Source organism: Grammomys surdaster, unplaced genomic scaffold, assembly GCF_004785775.1.
Source record: "Grammomys surdaster isolate TR1022 unplaced genomic scaffold, NIH_TR_1.0 144, whole genome shotgun sequence".
In the NCBI taxonomy this organism is placed as follows: Eukaryota; Metazoa; Chordata; class Mammalia; order Rodentia; family Muridae; genus Grammomys; species Grammomys surdaster.
Genome location: NW_021604602.1, coordinates 6,425,351 through 6,439,743, shown reverse-complemented (window position 1 = coordinate 6,439,743; position 14,393 = coordinate 6,425,351). Strand labels below are relative to the sequence as shown.

At 44.4% G+C, this 14,393-nt stretch overlaps 1 protein-coding gene across 1 annotated transcript in view; it reads left to right on the top strand.

Moving 5' to 3' along the window:
• Positions 1 to 14,393, top strand: part of Mok (MOK protein kinase) — a 33,158-nt gene that overhangs the window by 1,478 nt on the left and 17,287 nt on the right. The window contains exons 2-4 of the mRNA XM_028764425.1: positions 6,072 to 6,186; positions 12,266 to 12,355; positions 13,642 to 13,712. Of these exons, the coding sequence (XP_028620258.1) occupies positions 6,072 to 6,186; positions 12,266 to 12,355; positions 13,642 to 13,712 (276 nt within the window). The remainder of the gene's footprint in view (positions 1 to 6,071; positions 6,187 to 12,265; positions 12,356 to 13,641; positions 13,713 to 14,393) is intronic.

The following is a 14,393-nucleotide window of genomic DNA, read 5'->3' as shown; positions in this document are numbered from 1 at the left end:
GGCTACACAGAGAAACTCTGTCTCAAAAAAAAAAAAAAAGAAAAGAACAGAAAGAAAGAAAGAAAGAAAGAAAGAAAGAAAAGTTTAAAAACAGACACATCATAAAATGCAAATTATGTATGCAAATTTTAATTTTTCTTAAATTATATATGTGAGTGCTTGCCTACATGTATGTTTGCGTAGCATGTGGGTACAGTACCTGGAGGGCCGGAACAGGGATCCCTTAGAACTGGAGTTACAGTCATTCCAGGGCCACCGTGGTCTTGGGGTCAAATCCCAGCAACAAGTGCTCTTAAACACTGAGCCATCCCTCCAGCCCTACTTAATTAGTTTATTTCATTTTGGTTTCTCAAGACAGGGTTTCTCTGTGTAGCCCTGGCTGCCCTGGAACTAGCTTTGTAGACCAGGCTGGCCTAGAACTCACAGATGTCTGCGTGCTTCTGCCTCTCAAGTGCTGGGATTACAGGTGTGCACTGCCATTGGCTGGCTAACAAGTTTTTTCAAGTGAAACTCAAGTCAGTTACTCAAACGGCAGTTTGATCTTCTAATTCTTAGGATACAATTCAATCTAAAAATACACAGAGAAATGATGGTAGGAAAACATTAAGTCTTTGTTTCCTATAGCCAACCCATCCTATCCTGTATGAACAGAATTCTTTGTATGTTTAATAAGGACATGGTGATTGAACATACAAGCATACAGGGTGCTTGAGGTGGCATTCACTGGCACCGAGAGTTATGTTGGCGTTCGCTGAGCTGTGTACATGTATGTTCAACACAAGGCTATAGTGAAGTGGTGTGATAAAACATGGCAGGTGTCCAGAAGTACCCCAGATTTTTGAATTATTTGTGCTTGTCATGTGTTCAGAAACCTTAAACCTTATTTTCCTCATGACTTTTTTTTTTTTAATGTTTTTCTCTGTGTAGCCTTGGCTGTCCTGAAACCCACTCTGTAGACCAGGCTACCTCTCAAGTGCTGGAATTAAAGGCATGTGCCACCACCACCCTCGGCCCCCAGAAACTTTTAGTTGTGGCCAAATTTTTGGTGACACTCATGTTTAGCCAGTTTTCCTGTCCTCCTCCTCTGCCTTGTACATCATTTGCATAGTGAATAGCAAAGTATCCCAGGGCAGAGTTAAGAGCATCCACTCTGGAGCTAGGTGGACACACGGCCTCATCACTCACCTTTCTTATGCTGGTTTACATTATGGCTCTGGTTTCCATCTCAGAATAAATGACTCCAGTGTGCTAGGACTCATACCGGGGTGCTGCTGTCTCTCACCCCTCAGCCCTCATCTTCAAACAGGTGTAGTAACAACTTCAGGGATGGTAACAACTACCTCAGGATTGTTGAGGGGTCGAGTGAGGTGTGTGTGTGTCATGCCGCTGTGTCTGGCGTGCAGACTGGGAGTGGATGCCTTGCTGGCCCAGTGGATGGAAGAGCAATGTGAGAGAGGACAGAGTGACCGCAGCCAACCCTTACTTGAGGACCTTAGTCCTTGTCGGGTCTAAGCAGAGTCCTCACGTTCTTCTCTCTGGATTGTTTGTTGGTTTGGTTTTGGTTTTTTGAGACAGGGGTTTCTCTGTGTAGCCCCAGTTGTCCTGGAACTCACTCTGTAGACCAGGCTGGCCTCGAACTCACAAGAGATCCACCTGCCTCTGCCTCCCATGTGCTGGGAGTAAAGGCATGCATCACCACTGCCCAGCCTGTCTGAAATTTTTAATGGATTATTTAGTCGTACCTACAAAAACAAAAGCAAAATTATACATGCTAAAGGATGCTTTGCACTGGGCGGTGGTGGCACACGCTTTTAATCACAGCACTTGGGAGGCAGAGGCAGGTGGATTTCTGAGGCTAGCCTGGTCTAGGACAGCCAGGGCTACACAGAGAAACCCTGTCTTGAAAAAAACAAAAAACAAAAAACAAAAAAAAGAAAAAGAAAAAAGAAAAAAAGAAAAAAAAAGGATGCTTTCTATCCTATCAGAGATTTTTTTTTTTTTTTTTAAAGAAGAGAACAAGTTTAGCCAGTGCCCTCTGAAAGGAGCACCTGACCTAGCAGTACTGCAGCAGTACTGAGCAGAACTGCCCGCTCAGGGCGATGTACAGACTTCACTATCACTGCAGTGAGGCTAGGACCATCTGGCCTAAATGCCAGTGCTCCGTCCAGGCTGTAGGGAACCTCAGGTCCTCCATCTCATCTTCGTGTGCACGTCACCTTCTGTGTTTATAAACAGGTCCACCAATGTCAACATGTGAAAGAGAAACCAATGAAAGTGACACTGACTTTGCAATAAACCCAACCAGTACATTTTCAGTTGGTTCCAGGATCCTCCTTCATACCTGACACAACTGGTCCTGTTGAACGTTCCTACAGCATGTGGGTTTTCTGTGTGTGTACACATGTGTAATACACATTGTCGTGGCTGCTGCAGGTTTGCCAGTGCCACCCATTTCTAGTAGATGTGGTTTGAATGTAAATGGTTGTCAGCTTTTGAATAATTCTGTGTCTCTTTTTTTTCCACCATGTTTGGTAATTCAGGTCGCTGTTGCTCACTACAGGAAATAATTAATACGCTACAGCCCTCTTTGTTGAAAGTCCTTGTCTGGTTTTAGTAGTGTGGCTTGAAACACTTCATCTCCCAAAGAGATTCGAATGGATGGGGTTCCTCTTTCCTGTAAATTCCAGCTGTACCCACCGCGAGCCTTCTCCAGTCCTTCTCACCCTACTGTGGAGCTGGGCTGCATGCACTGATGGTGTGGCCTGCCCTACCACACAGGAAAGACAGTGTTCACACTTGCACACCTCAGGATCCACAAAAGCAAATCTGACCTCCACTTTTCAAGTGTTAACAGGCTCAAATTCCACAGCCACAGATTTGATTTAACAAGAATGATTAGCATTAGAATGAGTGCAAATGGACTCCTCTATTTTCCGTGGTCTACTTCTCTCTGACTCTTGTGTTTTTCCCTAGGTGGCTGATTATTCTCCTTGGTGTGGGATGGGAGTTTTACTACAAATAGCACAGCTCTGTTCCCTCCTTCCTGGCCCTGCCTTGTGCCTTACATGCAGGCCATGCTTAGGGTAACTGTGAAGGTCTGTGGAACAGCAGGTTCCCTTGAGGAGAAAGGTGCTTTCCTGGGTGGTTTCATAGAGCTGCTTCTGCTTTTTCTCCTCGTACCTCTCATTCTTGTTTGATACCCAGACTTCATGGCTGCTAGCAGAGCCAGGGAGAAACAAGTGACCCTTTATTTGCCTCAGCCATCAGCAGGGAATTCAGTTCAATTTGTTGCTGGTTCAGTGGTCTGGAGCCAGCTAGGCGTTGCCTCACTCTGAGTTTGTGTACTTAACCATCTTTTTTTGTTTGTTTGTTTTTCGAGACAGGGTTTCTCTGTGTAGCCCGGGCTGTCCTGGAACTCACTCTGTAGACCAGGCTGGCCTCGAACTCAGAAATCCACCTGTCTCTGCCTCCCAAGTGCTAGGATTAAAGGCGTGCGCCACCACCGCCCGGCTGTGTACTTAACCATCTTAAAGTTCACAGTCGACTTTTTTTTTTCATGTTGTGATGAAATGCACTTTGGGATTGATTGTGTCAGATCCATCCTTCTCTTAAGGTTGAGTGCTCACTTCTCCACAGCTGCCCACAGACAGTCTTTGTTCACTGGCCTTGTCTCTAAGAATGCCCATTTTGAGTTTACTTTCTGTTGGTGCTTAGCTAGGAGGTTCCTTGATTTCTTAAAGGTCTTGAAATGCATATCTTTATATATATTTGAGATAAATTCATTCATTGTGAACATTAAGCAACATAGAGAAGGTAAGGAACAACATTAAATTTCCTTTTATTCCTACCTAGATAAAAATGTAAAACATTAGCATTTTGCATTCAGTTTCCTCCTGTGCACACATGTGTGTGTTCTTCCTCCTGTGCACACATGTGTGTGTTCTTCCTCCTGTGCACACATGTGTGTGTTCTTCCTCCTGTGCACACATGTGTGTGTTCTTCCTCCTGTGCACACATGTGTGTGTGTTTATTGTGTTCCTTTGTTTCACTTGGCATCATGTCTGCACGTTTTCCTATATTTGTAATTATTAGTTGAAACTAAAGTTAGGGAAATAAAATGTTTCAGAATATTTCCTTAATATTAGGAGATGACTTTGATATAAGTTTCTAGTTTAGTCTTGCTATTGTGACACGTGACAGATGTATTTGTCTCTAAACGTTCATCTGTGGGGATGTCTCCTGGGAGTGGAAACCAGTAATTTTGGAAGTGTAGACTCTTTCCGGAACCTTTCTCCTACCTGTGCAAGTACTGTGTGCTTACTGTGGAGTGTTCGCACAGAATGAGTCAGCAGAATACAAAAACTAGGTGTACCTCCCTTTTTGCTGTTATGTAAACAAAGCAAAAAGCAACAACAATCAGAATTTCAAGCTAGGCCTGATGGTGCACATTTTATTTATTTATTTATTTATTTATTTATTTATTTATTTAAATGTTTAAATAATAATTATTTATTTAATATATATATATGAGTACACTGTCACTGTCTTCAGACACACCAGAAGAGGGCATTGATTCCCATTACAGATGGTTGTAAGCCACCATGTGGTTGCCAGGAATTGAATTCAGGACCTCAGAAAGAGCAGTCCATGCTGTCAACTGCTGAGCCATCTCTCTAGCGCAGGTGGCACACATCTTTAATCCCAGCACTTGGGAGGTAGAAGCAGGCAGATCTCTGAGTTCGAGGTCAGCCTGGTCTACAGAGTGAGTTCCAGGACAGCCAGTGCTACATAAAGAGACCTTGTCTCTGAAAACAAACAGAAGTTTGACCAAGGATGCAAGCTTGCATGCTGCAGGAGTGAAAAGCAGGTCTTCTTCAGGGTTGCCCCAGGTCAAGGCTGCGCTGTGTGGATGCAGCCTGAGTCTGAGGGTCAAGGAGGCTCAGTGCAGGCTTGCTTCTCAGAGGCTGTTCTCCACAGTTGCTGCTACCCCCATCCATGTTCTCCCCTCCTGGCTTCCTCCTCTGTTTCTCACTCACAGGAGCTTCCTCGAAGCTCTACCACAGCTAGTAGCTTGTCTCCTACCGTACTTGTTCTCTTTTGTGGTACTCAGCACTCTCCACTGAGCCTTTCCCAGTCATATCCGGCCTGACTCTCCCTGTCACCATCCCTGTGCCAGTGGGCTGTGGACACTTGGTTCAGGACAGGCAGCAGTCACTGTCACTGCAGTCAGCCCTTCACCACCTGCTTGCTATGTCCAAAGCAGTGGTGGTCGCCACAACACCAGGGGCAGCTGCTGGCAGCTTTTGTCACAAACATGTTCCATATAAAGAGTCACATTTGCTGTTAGTTAGGAAAGCCAAACTACTCTAGATAGTTCAAGCAGGAAGGTATGCCATGCAGTAGATCAGAGTCTTACAAACCCTTGCCAGGAATAATTCAGTGGTGCGAACAGCAAAACCAGGGGCAGCTGCTGGCAACTTTCAGAGTATTAGGCCAGTGAAAAGCTTAGGACATGCCGGGCAGTGGTGGCGCACACCTTTAATCCCAGCACTTAGGAGGCAGAGGCAGGCGGATTTATGAGTTCGAGGCCAGCCTGGTCTACAGAGTGAGTTCCAGGACAGCTACACAGAGAAACTCTGTCTCAAAAAACCAAAAAAAAAAAAAAAAAAAAAAGAAAGAAAAAGAAAAGAGAGAAAGAAAGAAAGAAACGCTTAGATGCTACAGATGGGCTGGAGGCTCTGTAGGAGAGAGGAGGGTGAATTTCAGAAGACTGCTCAGACACTGTGACATCTGCCCAGGGCCATAGCCCTCGTCCTGTCCCTCTTCCTCCATCTAGAGCCATTTAGAGGCCTCTCAGCTCTGGTAGGGATGGGTGATACCATTGCTCCTGTCCAGGGAGGCAGGCGCTGCAGGAGCAGGACGTGGTGCCTTGCTGCCACACTGCCCAGCTCTGGGACTGAGAGGAGCGAGGAGAACCGAGCCACAGTTATGAAATTACGCAGGTTTAAACTCTGTTATGGGCAAGTAAATATGAGAGATAATCATAAGTTAAACTTTATTTTTACCTATAGACTACAAAGCAATTGGCAAGATAGGAGAGGGGACATTTTCTGAAGTTATGAAGATGCAGAGTCTGAGAGACGGAAACTACTATGCATGTAAACAGATGAAGCAGCACTTTGAAAGGTATGTGAGCAGACTGAGCAGGCACAGGCCGGCAGCAGTGAGAAGACTCTATCTGTTTAACAGTGTGCAAGGTATAACCAGGTGTCCCTGGACGGCTCAGATTGTGAGCTGCCGTGTTTAGTACACTGGGATTGTCTCCTGTCCAAGTTCCCGGTAATGTCAGTGATGAACACATACAATGTGTGTTGTAAAAGTCTGCTATATTTCACACAGTATGTGTATGGTGGGTTTTCATAAGTCAAACCTCAATGAAATGTTAGAGTTCCTTGAAATTTATTTACATGAATCAATTAATGTATTACTATATTGGAAAATAATCTCCAGATAGGAATAGAGAAATGTATTCCCAAGTGATCAGCTGCTGTTTGTACAAAATGGAATCATAGTTACAACAGTCAGTTCTTGTGGGTGGCACTTCATTTTTATATCATTGGTATAGTATTTTTGTTTTGTGTGTGTTGCTGGCATGTATGTCTGTGTACCATTTGCATTCAATGCCCATAGAGGCCAGAAGAGGATGTCAGGTCCCCTTGGAACTGGAGCCAGAGACAGTTGTTAGCTGCCATGTGGGTGCTGGGAACATGCTTCTCTGAAAAGGACAGTTGGTTCTCTCAACTGCTAAGACGTCTCTCCAGGTCCTGGGTGGAAGGTCTTATGCTGTGACTTTGTCCACATAGCGGCCTCTTAGAGTCTTGGAGTTAGTCAACTTGTCGGGAGTGTCACACCAAGGAGGCTGAAACTGTTGTGTGATGTAACAGTTGCCGACTTCATTGTAACCAAGAAGTGTTACATTAAGAGAGGGTTTAAGCCCAATGGGTTTGTCTTTATATCAAAGAAATTACTATTTTGAACATCCAAAGAAATTACGAAGAAAATTTGGTAACTCCCCCATAGTGAAACGGAATCTTTTCTTTTTCTTTTTTTTTTTTTTTGGTTTTTCGAGACAGGGTTTCTCTGTGTAGCCCTGGCTGTCCTGGAACTCACTCTGTAGACTAGGCTGGCCATGAACTCAGAAATCCACCTGCCTCTGCCTCCCAAGTGCTGGGATTAAAGGCGTGCACCACCTCTGCCCGGCTGGAATCTTTTCTTCTTTTGGTTATTTTATTGTTACTATTTTTTAGATTTATTCTATGAGTGTTTGCCTGTGTGCATGTATATGTACCACATGCACACCTGCACCTGCAGAGGTCAGAAGAGACCATCAGATACCCTGAACTGGAGTTATGGATAATTGGGAGGGTGCTGGAGACTGAACCCCAGTCCTCCGCCAGAGTAGCAAGTGCTCACAACCATTTTCCCAGCCCCTACTGTTATTGTTGTGTTGTTGTTATTTTGTTTATGTTTGGGAGGGTTTTGCTTGCATGTATGTCTCCGTTCATGTGTGCCTGGTGCCTATGGGGGCAGAAGAGGGCATCAGATATCCTGGAAATGGAGTTACGGGCCATCGTTAACCTCCTAAATAACATCACTGCCCACCTCATCATTTGACAGGCACTCCTTTTCCTATTAGGAAAATTCCGTTTTGGAATAAACTAAAAGGCCCTAGCTTCCACCAACCAAAGGAAGCATGTCCACAGAGAGCAACCACTGAAGAGACCCTCTGCTTGCTTAGCTGCCTACCTGATGCTCTCATCAGTGTGTTTTTCTTTTTTTCTTTTTTTTCTTTTCTTTTTTTTTTTTTTTTTGAGACAGGGTTTCTCTGTATAGCCCTGGCTGTCCTGGAACTCACTCTGTAGACCAAGCTAGCCTCGAACTCTCAAACTCAGAAATCCACCTGCCTCTGCCTCCAGTGTGTTTTTCTTATGTGTATTTATGTGGGCCTGAGTGTGTGTGTGTATCACATGTGGAGGTGCTCTTGGAGGCCAGAAGAGGGTGTCAGATGCTCTGGAGCTAGAGTTTCAGCTGACTGTGAACTGGGTGCTGGGAACTGAACCCAAGTCCCCTGCAAGAACAGCAAGTGCTCTTAACTGTTGAGCCATCTTTCCAGTAATGTATTTTTAAATTGATTTAAAATCTTCTTTTTTCTGTTGCTATAAGAACTTCAGGAAAATATTACCATATTGGAAGATGGTATTTGAGCCAAACCAAATATCTGTGTTCTTGGGCCATGCTCACTTACGTCTGATACCAGACTTGACATCTCATACTCTCTCTGAGGGGAGAGCCATGCTCACTCACATCTAACACCAGACTTGACACCTCATATTCTCTCTGTGGGGAGAGCCATGGTTTTGCATTGGCAACCTTCACCTGCTTGGGAAAAGCAGCAAAACCAAGAAAAGGAAAATAATAACCCTGTGAAGGGGATGGGTTCAGGTAGTGGTGGTTCTGAGCCTGGGCCTCATGCTTGCTAGGCAGGCAGTCTACTGACTGAACAGCGTCCCCCAAACCCAAGAGTTCATGTCTTAGGGGTTTGTGAACATAGTCTATTTAAAGAAAAACAAAGAACCAAAAATCCACTTCAGGCATGGTAGTAGCACTTGCCTTAATCCCAGCACTCTGGAGGCAGAGGCAGGAAGATCTCTGTGAGATCTAGTCCAGCCTGGTCTACATACTGAGTTCCAGGCCATCCAGGGCTACATAAGACCTGACCTTGTCTCGAATGAATGAATGAGCGAATGAATGAGTGAATGGATGGATGAATGAATGAATGAATGAATGAAAAGAAACAATGAGATCTAATGCTGGCGACAATGTTGACACAGGTGAGCGTTCATACATTGTTGGTGTGTGGTAGGAATGTAGATTTGTCTGGTCACTATGGAAACCAGTATGGAGGTTCCTCAAAAAGTTAAATAACTAAATAATGAGCTGAGTGTGGTGGCGCACACCTTTAGTCCCAGCACTCAGGAGGCAGAGGCAGGTGGATCTCTGTGAGTTTGAGGCCAGCCTGGTCTACAAGTTGCAGAACAGTCAGGGCTGCACAGGGTGGATAGATGAAATAACTAAAAGAACCCTGTTGCCTCTTCCCCTGGGAACTCGGGAAAGATGAAAGGGCGCACAGCCGTCAGGAGCAGGGACGTGACCAAGAAAGCTTCCACACAGTTCTTTTGTTCCTTCCTTCCTTCCACCTTAGCTCATTTACCTTCCCTTCCCCACCCAAAAATATATCCCATGTGTTCCTTGGAGTTCAGTCTGGAGGGGTGTTCTGTGGAAGCCCAGTTGTTTTGTTGGTTTGGTTTGGTTTGGTTTGGTTTAAAGACAGGGTCTCCCTGTGCAGCCTTGGTTGGCCTTCAATGCACTGTGTAGACCAGGCTGCCCTGAAACTCAGGCATCCGCCTGCCTCTGCCTCCTGAATGCTGGGATTGAAGGCGTGTGCCGCCATCCTTGGCTGGAGCCCAGCAGGATAGGATCTAGACTGTGCGTAAGGCTAATGAGACAAACTGTTTGGAACATGTTAAAGGTAAGCTGTTTCCTTTCCTCTTCCTCTTCTTCCTCCTCCTCTTCCTCCTCTTCTTCCTCCTCCTTCCCCCGCCTCCCTACCTCTTCTGACAGGGCCTCATACCCCATACAGAGCTCACTATAGAGCTAGGTTCACCATGAACTCGTGATCCTTCTGCCCCTGCATTCCAAGTACTAGGATTTAAGGTACACATTATCACACCTACTGTTTTCTTTGTTCTGTGAGGTTTGGGCAACTTTTTGTTTTCAAAAGTTTTATTTATTTATTTGTTTGTTTATTATGTATATGAGTTCTGTAGCTGTCTTCAGACACACCAGGAGAGGGCATCAGATCTCATTACAGATGGTTGTGAGCCACCATGTGGCTGCTGGGAATTGAACTCAGGACCTCTGGAAGTGCAGTCAGTGCTCTTAACCACTGAGCTATCTCTCCAGCCCCTTGGGCAACTTTTAATATCACCATTAAATTATGTCCTTTAGGAGGGACGCCTGTGGGCCTCTTTCTTAAGCGTTTTGGACATGGAATTTCCTTAAAAAGCATTTTTCAGGGCCAGTGAAATGGCTCAGAATGTAAAGGTGCTTGCTGCCAAGCCTGATGACCTGAGTTCTAACTGGAAATCAAATGGTGGAAGGACAGACCTGATTCCTCCAAGTTGACCTGTGACACAACAGAGGTACATGTACATGTGCTTACACATACATACACACACACACACACCAGATGAATAAAATAACAATAATAAGACACTTATCTGATAAACCATGTTCTATAGACTATATTGTGAAACGTGTGTTTTAAAAGCATTTATTGTGGTACCTTTGCTGTGGCAGAGGATGTTAGTAGGACAGGAGGTACTCATCTGGGGACCCATGAGCAGCTGTAAGCACAGAAATCCTGAAGAGACCATGTTGAAAGTTGCCATTCAGGTTGTGAATGGCTGCTGCCCTGGGACTCCTGTGTACAGCCCTCTCAGCACATCCAGACCTCTCTGAGGGCTATGCCAGTGTAGCCTGGCTCCAGATTGTGGCCTCTGCTCTTTCTGGTTGTTGTTGGGGAACATGTTGCTAACACTTTGAATACTATGATGGGCTGAAGAAGGAAACATGGAAAGGCAGTCAAAACTACACTTAGACTATAGCAGGATTCCACTGCTGGGCCATGGGAGAGCAACTTACCACTCAGCTTTCCAGCTGATACCTAGCTCTGAGATGCTGCTAGCTGTGAGACTTTGTCCTGGGTCCTGGGCCTTTTTCTGGGTAGATTTTTCATGGCTCAATAAACTCACTTCAGAGGACAATGCAGAACTGTACTGATGTGCTGTTAGATATAACTTCTCAGATAGCTAGGCAGCATGTTGAATTTTCCACAAGGAAAAAGTTGGTAGAACAGAACTCAGCCAGCTAACAGGAAGATAGATATCATAGTTTCTTTTGGCATTTCAGCAATGGAAGTCTCTGGAACATTGGGACATTTGACTAGGTGTGACCCCATGGCTCACTGTGGGGTAGTCTCTTGAAAGAGCTCTTCTGCAGAGGGTAGCTGTGGCCAGCCTCACGGCCTTGCACTGGCTTTGCTGGGCTTTGAGACATGAGCAGTGTCAAGCACGGTGGCCTTCATTAGGAGAGCCTGGTGTAGACTCACCTGTCCAGAGAATACCTGCCACCAGCTAAATGGGACACTGGGAAGCACAGACTTTCCCCTCAGGAGGATGGTGTGTCCCAGAACTTTGAAATGCTGACTTTCAGCTCGGGTGCACCTTGTCTAGTTGGATACTTCTCATGAATGAATTAGAAAATTTTATTTATTAAAATTAATAATCTATTCAACACATTTAATTAGAATTAATGAATTAATGTTTCTGTATTTCTTACTATGTAAAAAAAACAACCAAAAAATCCTTGTATGATAGTAGATGACAACAACGTTAACCCTACTGAACAGAGCTCCCACTACAGGGGGATCTCATCAGCGCTTATAATGCCGAGTTCCTGGTGTCACAGGGATAGCAGATGCCCATTTATCACAATCTCTCCAAGTTTCATCTAACTCTAACCATTGTTATGCATGTTATGAACAGTTTTCTTTTTTTTTTCTTTTCTTTTGGGGGGGTGTTTCGAGACAGGGTTTCTATGTGTAGCCCTGTCTGTCCTGGAACTCACTCTGTAGACCAGGCTGGCCTCGAACTCAGAAATCCGCCTGCCTCTGCCTCCCAAGTGCTGGGATTAAAGGCGTGCGCCACCACCGCCTGGCTTATGAACAGTTTTCTAACTTAGCTACATTTTTTTCAAAATTTTGTTCAGGAGGCCAGGCAGGGGGTTCCTTATGCTCAGGGGCTTGGAACTGGATCCATGTATTCCTGAGTGATAAACACCTTGGTGTGAGGTCTGGGATGTCTCTCACGTGTGTCTCATGACTGGCACATGTTTCATTCCCAGTACTGGAAAAAACAAAACCAAAAAAACCCCCAAACCTTGAATTTTGTAAGATAATGAAGGTATGTGTCAAATTTATACTTAATTTCAATTTCTGAGGGGAAAAATAAAACTTGATTAACTGCCTGAAACATAAACGAATGAGGTTTTACATGTTGATGATGGAAAATAAATATGATTTCATAACTCTAATTTTACAGTTGACCTAATTGTAAGTTACTTGTGCATTTTTGCTACATCATAGTATTGAGCAAGTGAACAATCTCCGAGAGATACAAGCACTGAGGCGCCTGAATCCACACCCAAACATTCTTATGTTGCATGAAGTGGTTTTGTAAGTATATTTGAGCTTGGAAAGTTATCTAAAGTAGACAACTTGATACTAAAGATGACATTTCTTTTTATCATGGTGATTTGCTTTGTAGCTAAGAGAGTGACAGTTACACTTCATCTTATGTAGATTGTTATTTGGGCAAATTGTGTTTCATTCCTAAAATGAGAATGCTTTCATTTGGGTGTGCCTGCATTTGGGAAGCCTGTGTCTGTTTTTCAAGGCTTGGCTGCTACAGTTCAGTCAGGTCTCCATGCCTTGCTGTGAATGACTCTCCTGAAAGCACAGCCCCTTCTGATCATAATTGATGTAGTCTCGTGGCATTTTTCATTCATGTTCATAGAATAGTTTGTATACAATTTAGCTATCGGTGTCAAGAAGCCAGAGAGAGCGTGATCACAGCCCTGGGTCCAACCCTGCTACTTAAAAAAAAAAATGCCCAACAAAAACAGCATATTGAGTTCCAGGCTAGCCAGAGCTACATAGTGGAGAGACCCTGCCTCAAAAAGCAAACCTAACAGAGGAAGTGAGTATGCAGCCCAAAGCGTGACCTCAGCTTGTCTCCCTGTTGTCTTGCTTAACGAGCTCCCGAGCTCTGCTCTTGCATCTGCTGGGAATTAATGTTCTATTCTCATGAAATACCCTTTTTTTTTTCTTTCTTTTTTTTTCTTTCTTCTTTTTTTTTTTTTTTCGAGACAGGGTTTCTCTGTATAGCCCAGGCTGTCCTGGAACTCACTCTGTAGACCAGGCTGGCCTCGAACTCAGAAATCCGCCTGCCTCTGCCTCCCAAGTGCTGGGATTAAAGGCGTGCACCACCACCACCCAGCGAAATACCCTTTTCTTTTTTTTTTTTTTTTTTTTTTAAATTTTTTTTTTTTTTTTATTTATTATATGTAAGTACACTGTAGCTGTCTTCAGACACCCCACAAGAGGGCATCAGATATCATTGCAGATGGTTGTTAGCCACCATGTGGTTGCTGGGATTTGAACTCGTGACCTCTGGAAGTGCAGTCAGTGCTCTTAACCACTGAGCCATCTCACCAGCCCGAAATACCCTTTTCAAGGTGTTTTTAGAGCTCTTCTTTAGAATTTTAATAATATTTTGGATTAGTTTTAGCCTAAATATTGCAGTTAAAACCTATATGCTGTTTTAATAATTTCATGGCCAAAATGGTCTCTCGTAGGAATGCCTTATTTACCAGAAATGTGTACAAATGCATATTAAGAGCTTTGATTATGTTTTCTGATTGAGACAAGAAAAAGTATTTAAAACCTGCTTTCTTCTGCAGTGACAGAAAATCTGGTTCTCTTGCACTAATATGTGAACTTATGGACATGAATATTTATGAGCTAATACGAGGTAGGTGAGTGTTTTGAAAGGTAACCTGAGATGATCTTGTAACAAATGTTTGTGGTTGCATGTGTCTTGTAGTCACTGCAGTGCGGAGTGACTCTAGACCTCTAGGGACAGGGAAGTGTGCAGTACAAAGCTGCCCCACTTGGACCCAGAAGGCATTATTCTCACAACATCTTAGGGAAGACTGGAGCCACAAGCCTTTTAGGAGATCCCGTGGTTTAGATGAGGCTAGTGCCAAAGGCAAGCCCTCCTCACAGGCTGCACTCTGAGAGTGCTCCGTTTCACGGCTGTCCGCTTTCCTCAGCATCCTCTGTGCATCCAAGAAGCCTAAGCTCTCCCCTGGACTTGCATGGGGAGGATCCCCCCTCTTCCCATTTGGAGCCAAAACTGTCTCATATTTCAGGATGGTCTTCTGTTCCTTTCCTCTGAACAGGAAGCACTGCTTAGGAGAGCTCGCTTGCCTGAGATGACCTGGCCTGGCCTTGGATGCTTGCAGAGGGACCCGAGGGTGTCAGGAGGCAGAGCTTTGGGTCTTTATTTGGGTCTTTATGTTCCCGAGAGTCTGACTTGAGGGTTCTGTTAGATGTCATTGATAGAATGCAACTAAGAAAGCAATAGAGGGATGTCCATCTCACAAATCACATGGGATATCCATCTCACAGATCACATGGGATATCCATCTCA